This window comes from Denticeps clupeoides, chromosome 1 (assembly GCF_900700375.1).
Source record: "Denticeps clupeoides chromosome 1, fDenClu1.1, whole genome shotgun sequence".
NCBI lineage: Eukaryota > Metazoa > Chordata > Actinopteri > Clupeiformes > Denticipitidae > Denticeps > Denticeps clupeoides.
This window is the reverse complement of record NC_041707.1, coordinates 5,917,560-5,937,713: the sequence shown is the minus strand read 5'-3', so window position 1 is coordinate 5,937,713 and position 20,154 is coordinate 5,917,560. Positions and strand designations below refer to the sequence as shown.

Sequence of the window (20,154 nt, the reverse complement as noted above, 5' to 3'; positions counted from 1 at the left end):
GTGCCCTTGATCGGGGTGCCCTGCTCCCCAAACTAATCACTTTCACCCATTTTTGCACCTGTACTGTCTCTTCACATATAAAAAGAGTCAAAAGTATATTACTTGATCATTATTTATTATGTAGAAGTTACAATACTAAAATAAACACAAGTCTTTAAAAAAAAAGTTTTGAAATAAACCAAAATGAAACAAAAAAGTAACAAAGCCATATATATTTTATACTACATCGTAATTACAGAACAGTCTACTGTCCAAAAAAGGCACTAAATTCTGAAATAGGAGATACTGGACTTAAATTGATACAACTGTAATAACTTTTTAATTCCATTTCATCTCATAGAACACTTTTTTTTTTTTTTTAATATATATTCACATATTAAACATGGAGAGATGACCATTCCAGCATTACTCTGCTCTCGGCGTTATCAGATCATGTCCAGGAAGGAAAGCACGATTCGCTTCGACAACACTACAGCTACACTGCAGTCTCCGAGTCGGGTTACGCTGGGTCGCATTGACCAGAGCGTCTACTGGAAGCGTGCAGACGTTCCCTTGATTTTTTTAAAACATGGCTGTTTGCAGAAGGTGTCCTGTGGGATATTACAAGGCAGATCGCATACACATCCGTAAATAAAATTAAATAAGAATTAAAACAAAAAAACTAATTAAAGCATTTCTCTTTGATAACACTTTTCATTTGATTCTATACATTTCCATTTTGCAAGATTGTAGACATGAAAGAAAAAAAAAATATAGATTTATATAATATTTATCTTGATTTAGAATAATATTTTAAAATTTTATTTGCTGAGATATGTTAAGATATAAGCATTAGGTTAACTGATAGAAGAGCGTCACAGTTTCAACAAGCTCAAAAAGCAGCAGAAACTGATTCTGCAGGGCTGGGCAATCTACCATAAATACATCATGGTTCGATATTTCATATCATACGTTTGATATTAGTTAGTATTGTGTAATTTACGTAAATACTACATTTTTGCACTTAATAGTGCAATGCATTGCACAGTTTTTGCCCCAGTCAGTGGGTTTGGCAAAAAAATTGTTTCTAATTACACTTAGTGTCTGTATGAGCTTTCAAGTGTGATTTGAATACTGGAATCCCATGCATCTCTTTGCCATTGTCTTCGTTATACCTCAATGATGAGGCCACATCGCCAAACCCAAAATGCACAAAAAAAAAAAAAAAAAAAAAAAAAAAAAAATCAATAAACTGTCATAGTTTCACTTTACAAGAAGCACCAGCATCCTATGACCTACAGGAATTAGCTTATGGCGTTGGGGTAAGTGGTGGGCGTGAAGATCTGCTCCTCCACCTTTCAACACGCGTCTCCTGGTCTGAAGAACCAGGTCGGACCCGGTGTTCCCACCACAGCGGAATAGTAGGAGTAGGAGCAGATTCTTTTTTTTACATTTAGATTTTGTCGGTTTCTTCACCAAGAACCCGAATCTATGCTGAGACTCATACGTATCGTATGATGTCCTTAATCCTGGTGGGGCTGACCAACCCCTAAAGTACTAAAGTGACAAAGAAAATGTACACAATTCCCCTACGAGAGGAACAAACGTCAGCAATATGATCAGAGGATTAAAAGAAGTGCTAATAAGAAGAGTTTAGAGTGCTAAACACGGCATTTAACACAGGAAGAATAGCTTTTAGCGGCCCTCCAGGTTTCAAAAGAAGGTGATCAGATGATTGTAAGTGCTCCACAGTTTAAGACACTTAAAAAAAATTACGTAAAAAATGCGAGGGACAGGGTCAGGACGACGCGAGTTGCTCCTCCTCCTCGAGCCGACTGTCCTCATTTACCTGATTGTAAAAAAAAAAATACAAAATAAAGCGCCCGTCTGCGCTCTGACCGCAAGAAGCGACTGAAGGTCTCCTGCTTGCCTCCTTCATACAGTCGCACAACATTAATGGCGGGAAGTTCAGCACTGCAGCAGCGGAGATTGTTTCTGGTTTCTCTGAGGTTGGCTTGGTGCTTTGAGTTGTCCTGGTATTTTAAATACTACTAATAAAAAAAAAAATATATATGAATAATTAAAAGACTGATCACGTGCAACCATTTGAAACATCTGGACGTAGGAAGTTAAAGCAGCCGGTGAAGCTGCTGGTACGAGCGGGGAGAGCGTCCCCCCTAGCTGTGGAGACGCCGATTGATGAACTCACAGTAAAATGTGCCAAAAAGAACAATGATAAAAACAATAATAATTACAATAACAATAATAATAATTATAATCAGCCAAGGCAAATGGCATCAAAAGGCATCGCGCCCAGGGGAGGTGCATCGGTTTTGTATAAATTATTTAAGTATTACTTTAGTTACACACAGACAAGGACATACATGTTTGTTTCATACTACACCCACCTCTGTAAAGGGGCGGGGTAGCATATTACTATGGGGTTGATTTGGTGGAGGTCAGAGGTCATGATTGACAGCGTCTAACCCTATATGCACTAGTTGTATTATATATTATATATGTATGTATAAAATAAAAAAAAAAAAAAGAGAGAGATTTCTGTTTTTGGTCATTGTCTTCAGCGGCAAAGAAATGCCCCTTTCCCTCGCTCGGCTCCACCCCCCATCACACAAACACATGACAGTCTCACTTCCTGTCACGGCCTGCCCCCTACTCTCGACTGCGGGAGACATGGGCCGATAAAAAAGGGGGAGCGGACTCTTTAGTCATCGTCCAGCACCTCGGTCTTGATGTCCCCGCTACCCACGCCCTGCCGGGCCAGTGCCAGGATGGAGTGATTGACGGCGGCCATCTCCACAGCCAGAGTGATGGGGTCTTGGTGGTCACTGTGACTGGTGCAGTCGTCCTGGGAGGGAAGAGGGAGACCAGGAGACATCGGTCAGTCTGGGGACCACCGCACCGCCTGCTGTCCCACCCCGGCCCTGGCCCGAACTGGGCCAAGCTGAAAGCCAGACAGGAAGCACAGTGGGAACCTATCATTGCAAAGGGGGGGTGTGGTTTAGTGTCACATCACTGGACGCGCTGGATTTGAACCTGTGGTTCGTCTCTGGTGCTCTGGCTCAAACGTTACAGGTTTTACAGGTAAACACGGTGTGACAGGCTACAGCAACATCTCACTTTCGAGCAAAAGCCACAACCGTTCAAAAATGACCATCATTAATTCCTTATGTCAGACCCTCCACCAGTCCCGATGAATCAAGTATAATTTAGAATTCAACTATCAATTGTGGCGTCACTGCCCACAGGCTGGTGGTGACGGGCCACCTCTGATGAAACCAAATGGTCTGTGCACTGATCTCATTTTCAAAAAGAAAAATAAATTATTAATAATAATAATAATAATAATATGCAGAGTCATAGTTTCTTTCTTTTTGCAACAAGTTGGAATTCTGTTGTTCTGGTTTATTTTACCGCATTACACAAGGCAAAAGACATCGGGATAGAGAGGAAAAAAAATGATGGTAAACTTTAGGCCCTTACCCCCCCCAGAGCTTGGTCAGGCGCTACCTGCTCTGCGAAGTCGTTGCCGTCGATGTCGTCGCTGTTCGAATGCGCGCCGGGGCTCTGGACGTCGATCCCGTGGCTCTCCAGGATTGCTGCTTCTTGGAAAAAAACAGACCTTGCCATAACATATCTGAGCTCCAGATGTCTGTAGTGCTGTGAATATGGACACTGATGAATGTCGTAGTGGATGGCTGCAGCTGTGCATCGAGGTGTGCCTAATAAAGTGGCCGAGCGGTGTAATTACAATTCGAACGTTGTAAACACTTTTAAAAAAAAAAAAAAACATTTTAATACCCTTCCCCAGAGGGCTTCAACTTTACCTATGTTGGCTCTCCTCTTAATCTCCTTCCGCCGGTTGGCGAACCAGTTGTAGACCTTAAGGGACGTGACGCGCTCAAGGTCTGACAGCTTCTTCCCTGCACAGAGGCGGAGCGACGTGCCTTTAATGCAGAAGCGGTGATGCGGGGCTGCAGTCTTTACATCATATCTGGCAGGGGAACGCGCGCACGACGCTCCCATCAGAGCAGTCGCCCTCACCTGGCTTCTGGATGACCGCATTGCAGGCGTTGGCGATCTCCTCCCGCTTCGCCTCGTCCGGGTACTGGTTGTCATTGAAGTAGCTGACCAACCAAAATAATGTTTCAAATCATTTAAAATCAATAAACCATAGTAACACACACACAGTGTGTAGAGAATGACAAACAAAGTGAAAGTGGAGTGCAGCACATGGTGACACAATGAAATGTGTCCTCTGCATTTAACCCATCACCCTTGGTGAGCAGTGGGCAGCCATGAAAGGTGCCCGAGGAGCAGCGTGTGGGGACGGTGCTTTGGTAGATCGGGGTTTAAACCAGCAATCTTCTGATTACGGGGCCGCTTCCTTCACCGCTAGGCCACCACTGCCCCGGTGGGAGGACACGTGGGCACAGAATGGAGGGAGGGCATTAATATTTAATCCATTTTCCTTACTTTTTCTCTCAAGCCTGAGGTCATGGATCAGTTTTTTTTCTTCTTCTTCTTCTTCTAGTTAAAAGTATATTCTTAGTCTGGCTGGTTACCCGAGAATTGCCCTCCAGCTCTGATTTCCTTACCTTTCCATGACAGCAAGACACTCTTTCCTCCACGTGAAGCGGCTGCCCCTGCGCAGGCGGAAGCTGCCAGGGGTGGAGTTCATTGGGGGCGGGGTCTGTCGCCACTCCACAATGTCCTCCAGGGCCAGAGGCGTGGGGCGCATGGCAAGAGTGGCACCTGGTGGGAAAAAATTAATCTTCCATTAATTTTACTGACAGGCAAATCTGAAATGAAAAGTAAAACTACACGGGCATCCTCACAGGAAACTCTCTTTGTTCAGTCACACAGAACATGGTCTCAATAGCACGTTGAAAGCACGTTGTAAGTCGCTCTGGATAAGGCCATAAATGTAAATGTCAATAAATCATCTATTTTCCATTCTTGTTTTTGCTAGCAAATAAGCCCCACGCTTTGCGAATTGTTCAGTTTTGACTGCCTTCCATCACAAACTCTCACTGCCCTTTTCATCCGGCTGGGATGAGACAGGAGTCCACAATGGCAACAGACACTCTCTTCTATTCTGACAAATTCTGATATATATTAAAAAAAAAAAAAAAAAAAACACACACATACACACTTTAATTCAGCATCGGTTTCTGTGACTGTGATTATACTGAAACCTTCATGCGAGTCACTACTAAACTACATAAAGAGAAGCAGGGAAGGAAGGTCACCTCCCTCTCTGCTGTCTGCGCTGGCTGAACGCTGCTGGGCTGACATGTCCAGCGGGAAGGGTAAGTGAGGACAATGATATAAACTGTGCACATTAATATGGAGAGAGCTACTTCTGATGCTTTTACTGTCAGCAGCGGCCACGGTGGAATATTAATTTAGCTGCCAGTGGGAGAGCGCACAAGAAGCAGAAGATGCACAGTGAACATAAAGCACACAAATTGATTTAAAAATGTCAGGAAATTATAAATCACTGAGTATTGGTACTGGGCTACAGTAATAGTGGAGGGTGGCTCTAGACTATAGTAAAAGTACAAGATGGTACTATACTACAATAATAGTAGAAGGTGGAACTAGGCTACAGTAATAGTGGAGGGTGGCTCTAGACTATAGTAAAAGTACAAGATGGTACTATACTACAATAATAGTAGAGGGTGGTACTGGGCTACAGTAATAGTAGAAGGTGGTACTGGGCTACAGTAATAGTAGAGGGTGGTACTGGGCTACAGTAATAGTAGAAGGTGGTACTGGGCTACAGTAATAGTAGAGGGTGGTACTGGGCTACAGTAATAGTAGAGGGTGGTACTGGGCTACAGTAATAGTAGAGGGTGGTACTGGGCTACAGTAATAGTAGAAGGTGGTACTGGGCTACAGTAATAGTAGAGGGTGGTACTGGGCTACAGTAATAGTAGAGGGTGGTACTGGGCTACAGTAATAGTAGAAGGTGGTACTGGGCTACAGTAATAGTAGAGGGTGGTACTGGGCTACAGTAATAGTAGAAGGTGGTACTGGGCTACAGTAATAGTAGAGGGTGGAACTAGGCTACAGTAATAGTAGAGGGTGGAACTAGGCTACAGTAATAGTAGAGGGTGGTACTGGGCTACAGTAATAGTAGAGGGTGGTACTGGGCTACAGTAATAGTAGAGGGTGGTACTGGGCTACAGTAATAGTAGAAGGTGGAACTAGGCTACTGTAATAGTAGAGGGTGGTACTGGGCTACATTAATAGTAGAGGGTGGTACTGGGCTACAGTAATAGTAGAAGGTGGTACTGGGCTACAGTAATAGTAGAAGGTGGAACTAGGCTACAGTAATAGTAGATGGTGGTACTGGAGTACAGTAATAGTACAGGGTGGTACTGGAGTACAGTAATAGTACAGGGTGGAACTAGGCTACAGTGAGAGTACAAGATGGTACTAGACTACAGTAATAGTAGAGGGTGGTACTGGGCTACAGTAACAGTAGAAGGTAATATTAGGTTACAGTTAAAAAATTGGGCCAATAGCGAGTGACCAACTTCTCATCAAATGTGGTACAGAATGGTACCCAAAATCCAACTAATTCACAGAGAAAAACACTGACTGAGGTGAACATGTGTAGAGGGGGGTTGTGCTTGGTGGGAGCATGGCGTTGCTCTTACGATGGGGGTGTAGTTGAGCATTACCAGGCGAAGTCTTCTCCAGCTGATACCAGCGGTAGAAAGCTCTCTTTTTCTGCTCGCTCAGATCAGAACCCTGCTGCAGCAACCAATGAGATATTCGACTCTGACTGATACCTGGGTAGGGAATGGAAAGCAGGTAGATGATCACATGACTGATGAAGTAACTTCCCAAAATAAAAATGAAAGACCTTGGTGAAATGGACCAGAAGGTCTCACAGCGCACCCACCTGTGACCTGAGCCACCACCGCCTGAGAAATCCTGCGGTTCCCCAAAAAGGCCTTTATTTCCTCCTTTATAAGAGCACTGTCCCTTCTGCACAGCAACGAGAGCCACAGAGAAAGAGACACATTTCAGAAATGTCTGGCTCAGCGAGTAAAAAAGGTTTTTCTTCCTTTTTATAATTCTTTCATGATTTGCAGTAAGGGTGGGAGACCAAGAATGTCAGAGTGTGATTAGCACTGAAAGCCCGGTGAAATTCTATGTTTAACCAAAATGTGATGAAATCCAGTCTTTGTCAATACAGAGTGCACCTGCTTTCATTTGCAGCATGGCAGGATTTTATAGAGTGGCACACATGCCTTAAACAAAAAAAAAAAAAAAAAAAAAAAAAACACTATCGCTTTCAGCGCGTCGGTTCCATTTTCACCCTTCTGCATACTAGGGCTGGGAGTTTTTCCAATTGCGATTAGTGACCTTGACAAAATTCCGGTCGATTATGATGATCACAATTTGCACAACGGCCAATCAGCGTCGAGCTTTACCTGTGGCCATGCGCTTGTATGTACGAGTTGCATCAACGCTCACCGGGGGGCGTGTCTGCCATACAGGAGCAGCAGCCAAGCATTGTTTTTCACTCTCAAAAACACCGCGACGTTGATGGGCCCACAATTTAGTTTGCCGATGCAAGTTGTTGGACAGACTTCCTCCGAAGCTGATGCTATTGTTGACTGAAGTTGTGTGGCGATAGTTTGGTTACGGCCATTATGTTGTGCATTTGAACGTTGAAATAATTAGTATGCCTCTAAAATTTGAAGTATGTGAACAAGAGCATGCGTGTTCTGATATTTTTCTATATTGATCTTGTTCACACGTTATGCGGCTTGATATGCAACCATGACTCAACTGACCTCATGAGTTCCTCCACCTTATCTTCAATGTCCAGGTCCTCATCGTTGGCTTCAAACCCGTAGGACCGTCCCGAGGCATTCGTAACAGCGTAACGGGGTGGGGAGAACTTTCCGTTCGGGACCACGGCCAGGCTGTCGCGCCCATTGTGGGCTTGAGGAGGTATGACCACCGGGGTGGTGACGGGGGGTGGAGGCGAGGTGTCGTAGTTGTTGGTGGACGATGGCGAGAGGCCGCTGCCCCTGTAGGCGGTCTGCGTGGCAGTGGAGGTGGTGGGCGTGGCGGCAGCTGCCGGGTTATTGGAAGAGGCCGTGGAGGCGGCCATGGAAGTGCTGTTGCTGGCGGTGCCGTTGGGACCCCCCGCCACGCCCCCTCCACCATAGGCCGGCCGGCGGCCAAACTTCTCGAAATGCTCGCGGTCTAGCCGGTCCAGGGTGTCGAGCGCATGCAGGATCTCTGGTTTGGTCATGCCGGTCCGCCGCAGTCGCTGCAGCAGGTCGATCTGCTCGATGGTGAAGCGTGGCTCATCTGAATAATGAGACATTCTGGAAATGCAAAAACGTATCAACAGAAACGTAAGATAATGTTTGGAATTATTTACTTTAATCATTTGTTGAATTTATATGACCCTTTACACACACGTTCAAACATTTCTGGACCAACGCATTCACCACACATCAACTATGAGGTGGAGAGTAAATCACGAGAATGATGAATGGGACTACTAGGAGGTCAGAGGTTTAAAAAAAAATACACATACATACATATTTATGTACCGAGTCCCCGTTAACTTCACATGCTACATCCCATGATTTTCCCTTGATGCCTCCAAAAACTAGGCTGCTGGATATGCTAGTCATGTGATTGTTGTAACTCTCTCCTGGCTGGAGCCTCTGCAGTCACCATAAAACCACTCCAGATGACCCAAAATACGGCAGCCCGTCTCATCTTCAATCAGCCAAAATACACCCATGTTACACCTCTTCTTACCTCCCTCCACTGGCTCCCGGTAGCTGCTCGCATCGAGTTCAAATCTTTGATGTTCACCTACAGGGCTGTCAATGGAACTGCACCCTCCTACATCAATACAATACTACGTAGCTACACTCCTGCACGCTCTCTCAGATCGGCAAATGAAATGAGACTGAAAATTCCCTCTTCACAGGGTCTCCCATTCCAATCATCTCTGTTCTCCGTTGTTGTCCCTGGCTGGTGGAACAACCTGCCCTGCTCCATTCCACTAGCTGAGACTACCACCACTTTTAAGAAGCAGGTGAAAACCCTCCTATTCAAAAAATATTTCAGACAAATCTAACACTTACGTACACATCTTTACTTTACTTTACTTTACTTTATTTGGCAGACGCTTTTATCCAAAGCGACAATGGGAAGACACCAGCAATTCTCGTTCGATTTCTATAGAATATCAAGTATACAAACTAAGAGCCCTGATAAGGCTTAGACTTGTCATTGAAGAACATGCTCGGAGAGTGTTGGGTGCTAGACTAAGAAAAATTATAATGTATTTATACATTTTGTATTTGTTTGTTAAATGTGTATGCATGCATATATACACATTGCACAAAACAATACAAAAATATATATATACACATTATAATTTTTTCTTTGTCTAGCACTTAACAATATCCGAGCATGCTCTAAGTTAGGCCTTATCAGGGCTCTTAGTTTTGTAAACTCAAAATTCTATAGAAATCGAACTAGAATTGCTGGTGTCTTCCTCTTGTAAGTCGCTTTGGATAAAAGCGTCTGCTAAATAAAGTAAATAAAGATTGTATGCTCTACTATTACACGTTAACTGTCTTTCTGCACTGTAGTGTATGTAATATATATGTTTCATTCATATATATATATATATATATATACACACACACACACAAACACACAGTATAAATTAGTTATAGTGTACATATCTTATTGTGTTTATGTTTTACAGTGTTGGGAAATTTAGTTTGTTACAATTACAAGTTTAAATAAAAAAAAATGTAAACAGAATTGTAACTTTCATGTACTATATGAAAGTAATGTAACTAAAGAAAATTTGATTACTTTTGTAAATTATGCGTGAATATTCTTAAATGTTAAACATTTTGAGATTTTGTAAAGTGGCAGCATTTACCTTAAATTACATTAAACATTGACCACATTCAAACTACTTTCAATAGTTTTAATCAATTTAATAAAGATAAAATAATAACAGCCACAACAAGGTCAGACTTCAGGCCTCAATTTAATTGAATCATACATGTATAAACCACTTCGAAATCAGATAATTAACATTCAAGAGCACTGAAAAATGTGAGCAACTTCATGGTTGGTCGAGGGTCCTCCACCCTAGTAAACCAGCACTGCTCGTTTGTAAAAGCTCCTGGCAGTATCCCATGGTTTTGTCCAGCAGACTACCTTCACGGTAACAAACCTCTCCTCCATCTTGATTTCGAAGCTGCTTCAACGCTTTGCCTCTATCGGTCGCGGGACAGTGCAGAACGCAAAGGTCAAAGTTCAACAGCATTTACTTTGAGAGCAGTTCTACATGAACACGAATCCGCCAAACGACAGTCAGAACAACACATTACACAACAGAAACCACAACAAACACTACACATACATAGACACAAGTGCTTGAAACCAGACACTGGCAATTTTGCTGGCCTACTAGGGTGGTAGTAGCCTAGTGGGTAACACACTCGCCTATAAACCAGAATACCCACTTACTACCATTGTGTCCCTGAGCAAGACACTTAACCCTAAATTGCTCCGGGGGGGGACTGTCCCTGTAACTACTGATTGTAAGTCGCTCTGGATAAGGGCGTCTGATAAATGCCGTAAATGTACTTTAGGTCACAAGGGTACTTGGCGATTCGGGATTCTTCCGATCGCGGGTCTGTTTCCTTACCCGCTAGGCCAACCTGCCCCAAGTAAGTAAAGTAACAACCGTAAGATTGAGCGTTTCATACTACAAAACAGTACTCTGCAGAAAGACTCAGAACTCAGCACATAAGATAACATGCCTCAAGATAACTTTTACTCAACTTGCACGAGATTAAATTGTCTACGGTCACATTGAAATGACGCAGGTCATTGGTGCAGGTGCTACACCCCCACCCAGATACCCGAAAGGCGCAGCTCAGCCACCCCAATTTTCAGCCGCTGCTGGACTTGGTGAGGGAAGGAACGTTGGCCTCCACGGCGGCCCACCTACTTTTTATTCTTTTTTTTTTTTTTTTCTGAAGCGTCTGAATGGATGACTCACTCAGCAGAGCCATTTTATCCGAGAGCCGTCGACCGCATGCCAGACACTAAATCCTGTGCATTAAAATGTCTGCGCACATCTCGGCTTGAACAATGCTGGAGTGAATCGTATTAGATGTGCCGCTTCGCTTCCGTTAAAAACCAGATGCTGCAATTGGGCCGACGGTCCGTTTCTGATTCCAATTAGACGAACTTTGCACGTACAAAACAAATGTAGGCCACATTACACCTGACTGAGGAGCAGAAATAAAATGACGCCAGGAATGCTGCAAATTCAGCTAATAATAGCTCCTTTCAACGCGGGATCACAGTCGGGAAGAGAAACTATTTAAACTCGTGTCGCAACAGAACCCAGGACGCGCATCACGTACGGCTGAGCGCAGGCGAAGAGAAAGGAGCGGCCTGGCGGACGCATGGAGGCCAAATGTTCAATCTGGACCCGGTTTCTCAAAGTCCAAGACCTGCCTCTGCCGCATTCCACCCGCGGCGGCCTGCGATTACAGGTGCGAGGGCCGGAGCCGGGGTCGTGGTCAGAGGCGACAGAACCGACTGGGAGGCTGCTGGAATAAAAGTTGTCACCCAAGGTGTCAGTGGCACAGAACAAAAGGAACACAACAATTCCAACAGATCCGTCCAAACCGTGCGCACAGGACACGCCTGTCCCCTGCAGTAATCGTGGTAGTGGCCTTGTGGGTAACGCAGCCTCCTATGAACCAGAACAACCAGGTTCGAACCCCACTTACTGCCATTGTGTCCCTGAGCAAGACACTTAACCCTGAGTGTCTCCAGGAGGGGACTGTCCCTGTAACTACTGATTGTAAGTCGCTCTGGATAAGGGCGTCTGATAAATGCTGTAAATATATATATATATATATATATATATATATATATATATATATATATATATAAATCTGAACGGACGAGATCCAAAGCGAGCAGGCCATTAAAAAGTGACAGAAGATCTCGTTTTAAAAAGCGGCGTCGGTGCTGTTTAAACTTCAAACGCGCGTTTAAAAGTTAACTAGCGTAACCAGGTAGACCCAGCGCGTGCCAACTAGTATTAAATATGAACATAACTTTTTTTTCCCCAAAAAACAATACATGACTTCGTTCTTTTAAAAAAAAAAAAGCAGTATTTAAATGCCGCGTTCGGGTGAACGTGGCTGAGTTTGCGGCTGGGAGTTTGGCTAACCCCGCCGTAGCAGCCGGACCCGGACCAGAACCCGGAACCTCGATCCATCTCGGGGTAAAACGCGTCCCCGCTATTTTTCCCACCCGTGTTTTTATTGTTTTTAATTTTTTTTTTTTTTACCCGCGTTGCCATACCCGACGCCTTGCGGCTGCTTGATTAGCCGTGGCTGCTAGGCTAACGGGCGGTTAGCACTCGGGTTTCTCCCCGGACGGGCTGGACCCGAGGCCGCCGGTGCCGTAAAGCGGGTCCGGGGGGGAAAAATAAAGCAACCACAGCGCTTTGGGTTTTAGCGCCAAGCGCTGCGGCTGCGCAAAACTCTGTTGTTCTTTTTTTTTTATTATTTGGAGGGGGGGTGGATGATTCTGCGCAAATGCAGCGCGACGCAAAACAAATCTCAGCCTTTTTTTTTTTTTTTTTTTTTAGGAGTTCACCTTCATCGCGACGAGTTAGTCGTTTCGCTCGATTCCCCTCCAGCGTTTCGGTCCTTACCTGGATCTGGGAGTGTTGGGCCTCTGTCCACCACAGCATTTAATTATCGGGGAATTGATTTGGTCCTACTGGAAACGTGGTCCCTGATCCCCGGCATTAAACAAAAAAACGACAACAAACAAAACGAGCCCCGAAATTTCCAGCACGGCTCGGCTCGCCCTCGCCGCCACCCCCGGCTCTAGTCCGATTTCATGTCGGTGCGAGACTGATTTGCCTTTGTCTGACAGACAGAAGCCATATTGATATTAACAGTATGCGCGGTGCTGTTTCATGGGAGTCGTAGTTCCCTGGGCACGAATAAAAGGGCGAGGAGGACTACAAACCCGGCGCAGGCAGCGCCGACTCCCTCTTCTTCTTCTTCTTCTTTTTAATATCAGCCTGATTTTGCACTTCTGTGTTGCACTAACGTTGCATTGGCGAGAAGCACGTCGCTGACGATTGTCTAAGTAATATTTTTTTTAATTTTTTTGTATTTTTAACTTTTACAATTTTTTTTTTGTCGGCCATCGCTTGTTTACACGCTCGTAGTGCGTTTTCACGTCATCGCGACGAGCGTCACGATGGTGGAATATGTCGATATTCCAGGGCTCCGAACTTCTGCGGGTCACAGTAGCTGCTGTTGTGCGCGGTTGACTAGCGCCCCCTTGCGGTCGAGACAGAAGAGAAGAACACAGTTCGCCTTCAGATGCAAGCAAATGTGCTAACGCGACAGAAACCCCCCATTTGTCAAACGTTGATCAATATTGACTTTCCTTTATTGCATCTCCTCATTTTCGCTAAACAATGACATTATGTGTATAAAGAAAGGTGTTATGTTATCCCATTGTTCCTATTGTATCTTATCCCATTGATCTTTTTTCCCCCCTCTCCATTTGTAGGCCATCACTGTTGTGTCATGATGTGTCCGGGACCAAATGCTCCAGTCGACTGGACAGTTTTGGACTAGGGGAGGGGCAGACGTGGCCTAGCGTTTAAGGAAGCGGCCCCGTAATCAGAAGGTTGCCGGTTCGAATCCCGATTCGCTGAGGAGCCACTGAGCAAAGCACCGTCCCCACACGCTGCTCCCCGGGCGCCTGTCGTGGCTGCCCACTGCTCACCAAGGGTAATGGGTTAAATGCAGAGGACAAATTTCACTGTGTGCACCGTGCTGCTGCGTATCATTTCACTTCTGATGATTTCCCCCCACTTCCCCAGGGATTTTTGTAGCCGGCGTTGATGCTCAGTAGCACAGCTATAGAAAGTGGCTCATGCCAGACCTCGTCCATGTAAGGTCCCCTGGGACGCAGCGCTGATGATGGTGGTGTTCTTCATCTTGAGCAAGTTGCTTGGTCTTTTTTTTTTTTTTTTTGACGTGGAGCTGGACTTCCTCAATTTCCCACGGAAGTGTATAGAATAGAATTTATCTTCCATGCAGGGGGGGGGGGTCGTAACATTTTATTACATAAATCTTACCTGATCTGGGCTGTTCGTTACGTCATCACAAAGGGTGAAATGCTTTATCACTCATTTGTGAACTCTAAAATAGTTTGTGACGAGCCCCTCATCATCATCATCATCTAACTGGGTTACGGTGGAAATGCCACAAGGAAACAAACGTATAAAACACAGACGATGGATTTTTCGGGTGTTTTATTCCACACAGCAGATTATTGACCTGTAGGCGAGCAGCCGTTACTTTGGAAGTGATATCGTGAGGATGAAAAGATTCTTTTCGGACGAATAGTCCTCGTCTTAAAGGACTGTCCTCAATTTACCTTAGAAAAATGATGCCCTGCATCGTCACACGGAATGCAACACAGCCCGTTGTGTCTCCGCTACATTTGTATTCTGGCCATTCAGGAACAGCCAGCGACGCGCTTACGACGTGTAACTGTGCTTCTTCGTTCATTCATACGACATCCGAACGGCACAGATTCTCTCTGAGGTCTCTAAATGTGACGAGGCCCGTGTATAAAAAAAAGAATTCTCCGTTATTCGTGCTCCCGTTACAGAGCGGACAGGACGTTCCCACGACAGAGACAGGCCGACCTTTCCATCTCCCGTCTAATTTCTTACCTAAATTCCCCAGTTCCTCATCGTTAATATTTTTAGGTGACGTTTTAATTTTCTTTTTTTTTTTTTTTTTTTAAATACCAAAGCTAGCCGACAAGCGGGAAGCTTTTATCCAGAAGCACAGCGGGAGAGGAAGAGACACTCTGATAATCACGTACTGAACGAGGACCTGGACAGTATTTCCCCTTTCTGTTGGGGATGTAAAGTGCTCCGTGTGCCAGAAGGCCGCTTTTAATCTGGCCGCGCATCAGCGCATTCGAAAGCCTTTTACCGTGGACGAGCGTGCGGCTCGCGCCGAAGTTGGCCGCAGAAGGCCGCTCATCTGTCAATGCTGGTCTCTGCCAGGCGGTTGTTCATGATGCCCAGGGCCCCGACCCCGCCGGAGAAGCCATTGTCCCTGTTGCAGGACCCGGAGGGGCCGAGGTGGCCGTTGGCAGTTTCGGACAGCTGCTTCTGCATGATGGCCAGGTTGACTTTATTAGCTGCCAGGAAGTCCCTCATGGAAATCATCTCCCCCGACATCCTGCGTCCGTCCGTCTCGCTCTCGTTGATGGCGTCCGTGTCGATGGAGATGTTGCGGCGCACGTGGGGGTTCCCTGGCACCACCACGTTCCTCCTCGGGTGGAAGGCCTTCCGAGGGCAGCGGCGGCAGGGAACCTCCATCTTCTTGAGCAGCCAGTTGAGCACCTGCTTGATGACGATGGAGATGACGTTGAAGAGCGAGTAGATGCAGCAGGCGCCCATCAGGATGAACAAGAAGTTGCCCAGCCGGTAGGCGGTCTGGTGGCTGTACGAGGCCTTCTGGCTGCTCACCATGTCCCCGAAGCCAATGGTGCTGAAGGCCACAAAGCAGAAGTAGAGCGAGTCAAAGTAGCCCCACCCCTCCACGGCCGAGTACATGGCCGAGGCGCAGCACGAGATGATGACGGCCGCCACGCACAGGATCAGCATCACGCAGTAGACCGACGGCTTCCATCCAGCCAGACTGTCCCCGCCACTCCCTCGCGCGGCGCTGGCGCCCCGCCCGCCCTGGGGCGCCACGCCACTCCGCCGCCGCTGAAGCTCGTGGCAGGACTTCAGCACGAAGGCCAACACCGTTATGATCCGTTCCAGGAACAGGTTGAAGAACAAAATGGTGGCTGCGCATCCGATCAGGCCGTAGAAGATCAAGAAGATCTTGCCCCCGACGGTGGCCGGCGTGGTCATCCCGAAGCCTGAGAATGAAGAGGAGCGCGGTTAACCTTTCAACCCAGCCACCCCTGCACGCTCCTCACCGCAGCAGAAGCCATGTTGCCATAGGTGACGGCAGCTAGAAAAAAAAAAAGAAACCCCCCCTCTTCCTGAACCGTCTCCCACCTCTTCTGGTTCATTGAGTAAAATGCAAATATCCTCCCTATTATCCGCACCGATCAGATGAAAAAGGCCCACAAGTGATCTTTTAAAGAGCACAAGTGTTTCACAGACACTGCACCAGAGGTTTCAAGCCTCAAAAAGAACATTAAAGATAATGTTTCTGCAATCAAGCGAAAACCACATTTTATGACAATGGTCGTATTTATTCTGTTTTCCTTCTGACCTCATACTTGCTCCTGTGATTAAAATCACACAGAATCTCATGCAACAATCTTGGCCCGTAACGACTGTGAAGCGTTAATAATTTGACGAAAACCCAGAAACCCTAAAATATGGATAAAATCCGGTTCATTTGGACACCCCGAATGAAGTTCTGTAAAATAAAGTGCAAAAGTCCGACACGAACCGGTCAAAAAACAAGAGCACTTTATTTAAGCTGCGAGAAACGTAGCAAAAAAAAAAAAAAACTACCTTGACCAAAAATATTGATTAACTTTAACCGCTATTTGCGGAATTTCCTTGTTTTCGCGAAACAATGACGTCACGTACGAAGCTCCTATGCTGAGCTGCAGAGACCCCCAGACCTTCCAGCACTATCTCCACACGTCCACTTTCACTTCTTAATAATTCATATTTGTGCTTTTTAGACTTTTAGATGGTCCCCTTGTTAACAGTGTTTTTTTTTTTTTGTTTTTTTTTCCCCAAAAGTTACTGTTGGGAATACTCACTAATAAGTATACTTTCTTTTTACCAAATGATACTGTATTAATCCAGTATACCGACGGCCACGGAACAACACGTTATCGCGCGTTACCGATCGTGGACACCACCGTCCCCACGAAGTAGAAGGCTCCGGTGAAGTCCCAGCGCGGTCTCAGCGCGTCCACCCGGACGCCCGCGGCGCTCGCCTCCTCGTAGTGGCGCAGGAAGGTCTCCAGCGCGCCGCGGCTCAGGTTGTGGCGCAGGCTGAAGCGCTCGAAGCGCTGCGCCCACCGCTCCTTGGCCAGCTTCTCCCGGGGCTGCTCCAGCGCCGAGAAGACCGCGGCGCCGCACAGGAGGTACAGGACGATCAGGACGGCCAGCATGGCGAACCGCGCGTTGTCCTCGTTCACCGGGCCGAACCCGCAGCAGCCCGCGCCCCGGCAGGCCATCATGTGCGAGCCGGCGTCCGCATCGCGCCCGCGCCGGGCGGCGGCGGGACACTCCGGGGACGTCGGGGACGTTGGGGAGGCGCGCGTCGCGCGTCGCGCGCACAGGTGCGACTCGAACCGAGCACCGCGACGTCCAGACCGCGGCTCCACCTTCCGCTTCCGACGTTACGGAGTTGATGCGATTTAAAAAAAAAAAAAAAACTTCTCTCCTCTCCGCGCAGGACGCGCGCTATCTCAGCACCCGAGGGCGCATGGACGAGCACCCCCCTTTTTTATAATACGTGGGATCGATATTTGCACACCAACCCGTCTACACTACACTGGTTTCCTTTAACCACACTCCTGCAGTCACGTTCAACGATTAAATTATATTAATAGTCATTCGGAGGAAAAAGAACCAGAATGTTCCACTAGTTAGAACCATCTAGAACAGCCAAGGCACAGCTTCTCATAAGTGAAGTGATTGTCATTGTGATACACAGCACACACAGTGAAATTTGTCCTGATTTTAACCATCACCCTTAGTGAGCAGTGGCCAGCCATGACAGGAGCAGTGTGTGGGGACGGTGCTTTGCTCAGTGGCACCTCAGTGGCACCTTGGCGGATGGGGATTCGAACCGGCAACCTTCTGATTACGGGGCCTCTTCCTTAACCGCTAGGCCACCTCTGCCGAGCTTCTCGTAGGTCATCTATGCAAAATAATGAGGTGAAATCATTTGTGACGTTTTGCCGGACATGAGATTTATGACCAGGATACTACACTTCCGCAGTGCCGCGTGATTTAACATGGCTGGGCCCGAATTCTCTCTCACCGTGGTGACGATGATGGCGAAGATGCCGTCAAGACTGACCGTCTTACTCTATATTGTATTTCAAGCGTGAGTTATAGCGGACACACAGTTATTACCCCACACATCCAGTTTAGGTTACGGATGTGCTGGGTTTAAAAATCTGAGACCCCTGAAAATGCTCGCCTTGCACGTCATTTTGAGATTGGAGATAGAATGCGGCTCGTCCTTCAAAAGGTCCAGGCAGGAAATGAAACTTCGTCTCCGCCCGCCACGTCTGATCATACAGCCCATCATGACCACATGAGGTATCACAGCCCTGGAGACAAAGTGCTAACCTGGAAATTAGAACTTAATCGCTGTGCCAAACACGTCAAATACCCCTACAGACCAGCCGTACTACACTGTCAGTCAAAGAGGGGGCCTAGCGGTTAAGGAAGCGGCCCCGTAATCAGAAGGTTGCCGGTTCGAATCCCGATCCGCCACTGAGCAAACCACCGTCCCCACTCTCTGCTCCCTGGGCGCCTGTCATGGCTGCTCAGGGTGATGGGTTAAATGCAGAGGACAAATTTCACTATGTGCACCGTGTGCTGTGCTGCCGTGTATCTCATGTGACAATCACTTCACTTTACTTTACTAATCGTAACGTTGCCGGTTCAGATCCCGATCCGCCAAGGTGCCACCGAGCAAAGCACCGCCCCCGCACGCTGCTCCCCGGGCGTCTGTCATGGCCGCCCACTGCTCACCAAGGTGATGGTTAAATGCAGAGGACACATTTCATTGTGGCTCCGTGTGCTGTGCTGCAGTGTTTCACAATCACTTTCATTTTCTTAACCCATGTTAAAGAGCATCTCATGAAGTGGCTTTTGATTAGGAACAAAGCAGCCACAGGGCAGGTGCATCCAAACTTTGGACTGGTGCTGTAAATTCACACTTTTTTGTCATCATGCATTTTGTGGACTAATATTATTTTGTAAACTAAATGACTTTTAGAAGGATGACATTATATAGATGATATGAATATCTGTCTTCCATACAATACAGATTCTGTTCACAGGCGTGTAGTTTTGGTCTGTGTGGCATGTGCTGAAGCCCCGCCCAGTACGCTGCACTTTACCAAAAATGACACTACATATGAAACCACAGCTGGTTACGCAACACCCCCCCCCCCAAAAAAAAAAAAACAAACAAGAAAGTGGAGTCTGCAAAAGGCCAGCCTTGCCCCGCCCATCCTCAGCATCGTACAGGTCAGCCCGAAATAGCAGAACTTCAGTGTTTATCCAGTAACTGCCACAAATAATTGAAATTCCGAACCACTTGTGTTAATTCTGATCTCTGTGAATCCGTATTGGAGCCACGGTCAGAGTGTCAGGGAGGACCCCACCCGTGTCGACTGTACTATTTGTTTGGCTAGACGTAATTTGGGGTGTCCTCAAATCAGCGTTTCAGCCTTATGTCTCATTCCCCACTCGGGAAAAAAAAACGAAACAAATCAAAACACAAGACGGAGTGTTTTCCAGGCCTAACAAAAAAAAATCTTATCACATCTCACGTGCCATTAGGAGAAATCTATAATCAAGCTGTGTGCGTCTCACACTCGTCTTATCTGGGCACGGTGTATCGACAGAAAGGCAATTTGCTCACAGCACACTCCATTTACTTTCCCTTTTCATTTCGTCTAGATTGGCCTCTGGGGCTGCGTAGCATCTCGAGCAACCTCAGAAAAGAGAAAAAGCTCTTCAGCTCTACAGGCTCCTTGCAACGCGATGATATGATATTCCGGTGATATTTAAATGTGCGTGTGTGTGCGTGTGTATTTCTGAGCAGCCCTGCAGAAAATTACTTCCCCCCCCACAGATGTGTTTCTTCGGGTTTGAACCGCTGTGAGACGTGTGAGCAGGTCATAATTTGCATCTGAAGGTGTTTCCCAAAGACCTCCTCCGGTTCCTTTCTTCTTTCTCAGAGCACAGCGGCATGCAAAAGTTTGGGCACCCTTACTTAAAATGTCTCGCTGTGAACAGGTGAACTGAAAGCTAAAAGGCATAAA

At 46.5% G+C, this 20,154-nt stretch overlaps 2 protein-coding genes across 20 annotated transcripts; both read right to left on the bottom strand.

The window, feature by feature from the left end:
• Positions 1-98: 98 nt before the first annotated feature.
• On the bottom strand, positions 99-13,008 carry hmbox1a (homeobox containing 1a). Of its 19 annotated transcripts, none has more exons than XM_028960845.1 (9): positions 12,764-13,008; positions 7,815-8,357; positions 6,914-6,999; positions 6,666-6,800; positions 4,596-4,752; positions 4,042-4,124; positions 3,825-3,920; positions 3,481-3,602; positions 99-2,972 (listed from the first exon to the last, which is right to left on the bottom strand). In XM_028960845.1, exons 2-9 carry the CDS (start codon positions 8,354-8,356, stop codon positions 2,823-2,825), a joined length of 1,371 nt encoding a protein of 456 aa, XP_028816678.1. In that variant the 5' UTR covers position 8,357; positions 12,764-13,008; the 3' UTR covers positions 99-2,822. The 19 variants fall into 19 exon arrangements, with proteins under 19 accessions (XP_028816678.1, XP_028816909.1, XP_028817057.1 ...); XM_028961076.1 differs by having other exon boundaries at positions 99-2,845; XM_028961224.1 differs by having other exon boundaries at positions 3,508-3,602.
• A 1,184-nt stretch (positions 13,009-14,192) lies between these two features.
• Positions 14,193-17,470, bottom strand: kcnk13a (potassium channel, subfamily K, member 13a). The gene is made up of 2 exons (XM_028983842.1): positions 16,983-17,470; positions 14,193-16,029 (listed from the first exon to the last, which is right to left on the bottom strand). Exons 1-2 carry the CDS (start codon positions 17,320-17,322, stop codon positions 15,134-15,136), a joined length of 1,236 nt encoding a protein of 411 aa, XP_028839675.1. The 5' UTR covers positions 17,323-17,470; the 3' UTR covers positions 14,193-15,133.
• Positions 17,471-20,154: the final 2,684 nt, after the last annotated feature.

Excerpts from the sequence above, each read along its gene's own strand:
- hmbox1a (XM_028960845.1), bottom strand. The coding sequence starts at position 8,356 with ATGTCTCATTATTCAGATGAGCCACGCTTCACCATCGAGCAGATCGAC. Across the intron at positions 7,000-7,814 it reads AAGGTGGAGGAACTCATGAG|AAGGGACAGTGCTCTTATAA; the intron begins GTCAGTTGAGTC and ends GTTGCTGTGCAG. Across the intron at positions 4,753-6,665 it reads TGCTCAACTACACCCCCATC|GTGCCACTCTTGCCATGCGC; the intron begins GTAAGAGCAACG and ends TTTTCCCACCAG.
- kcnk13a (XM_028983842.1), bottom strand. The coding sequence starts at position 17,322 with ATGATGGCCTGCCGGGGCGCGGGCTGCTGCGGGTTCGGCCCGGTGAAC. Across the intron at positions 16,030-16,982 it reads GACGGTGGTGTCCACGATCG|GCTTCGGGATGACCACGCCG; the intron begins GTAACGCGCGAT and ends CTTCATTCTCAG.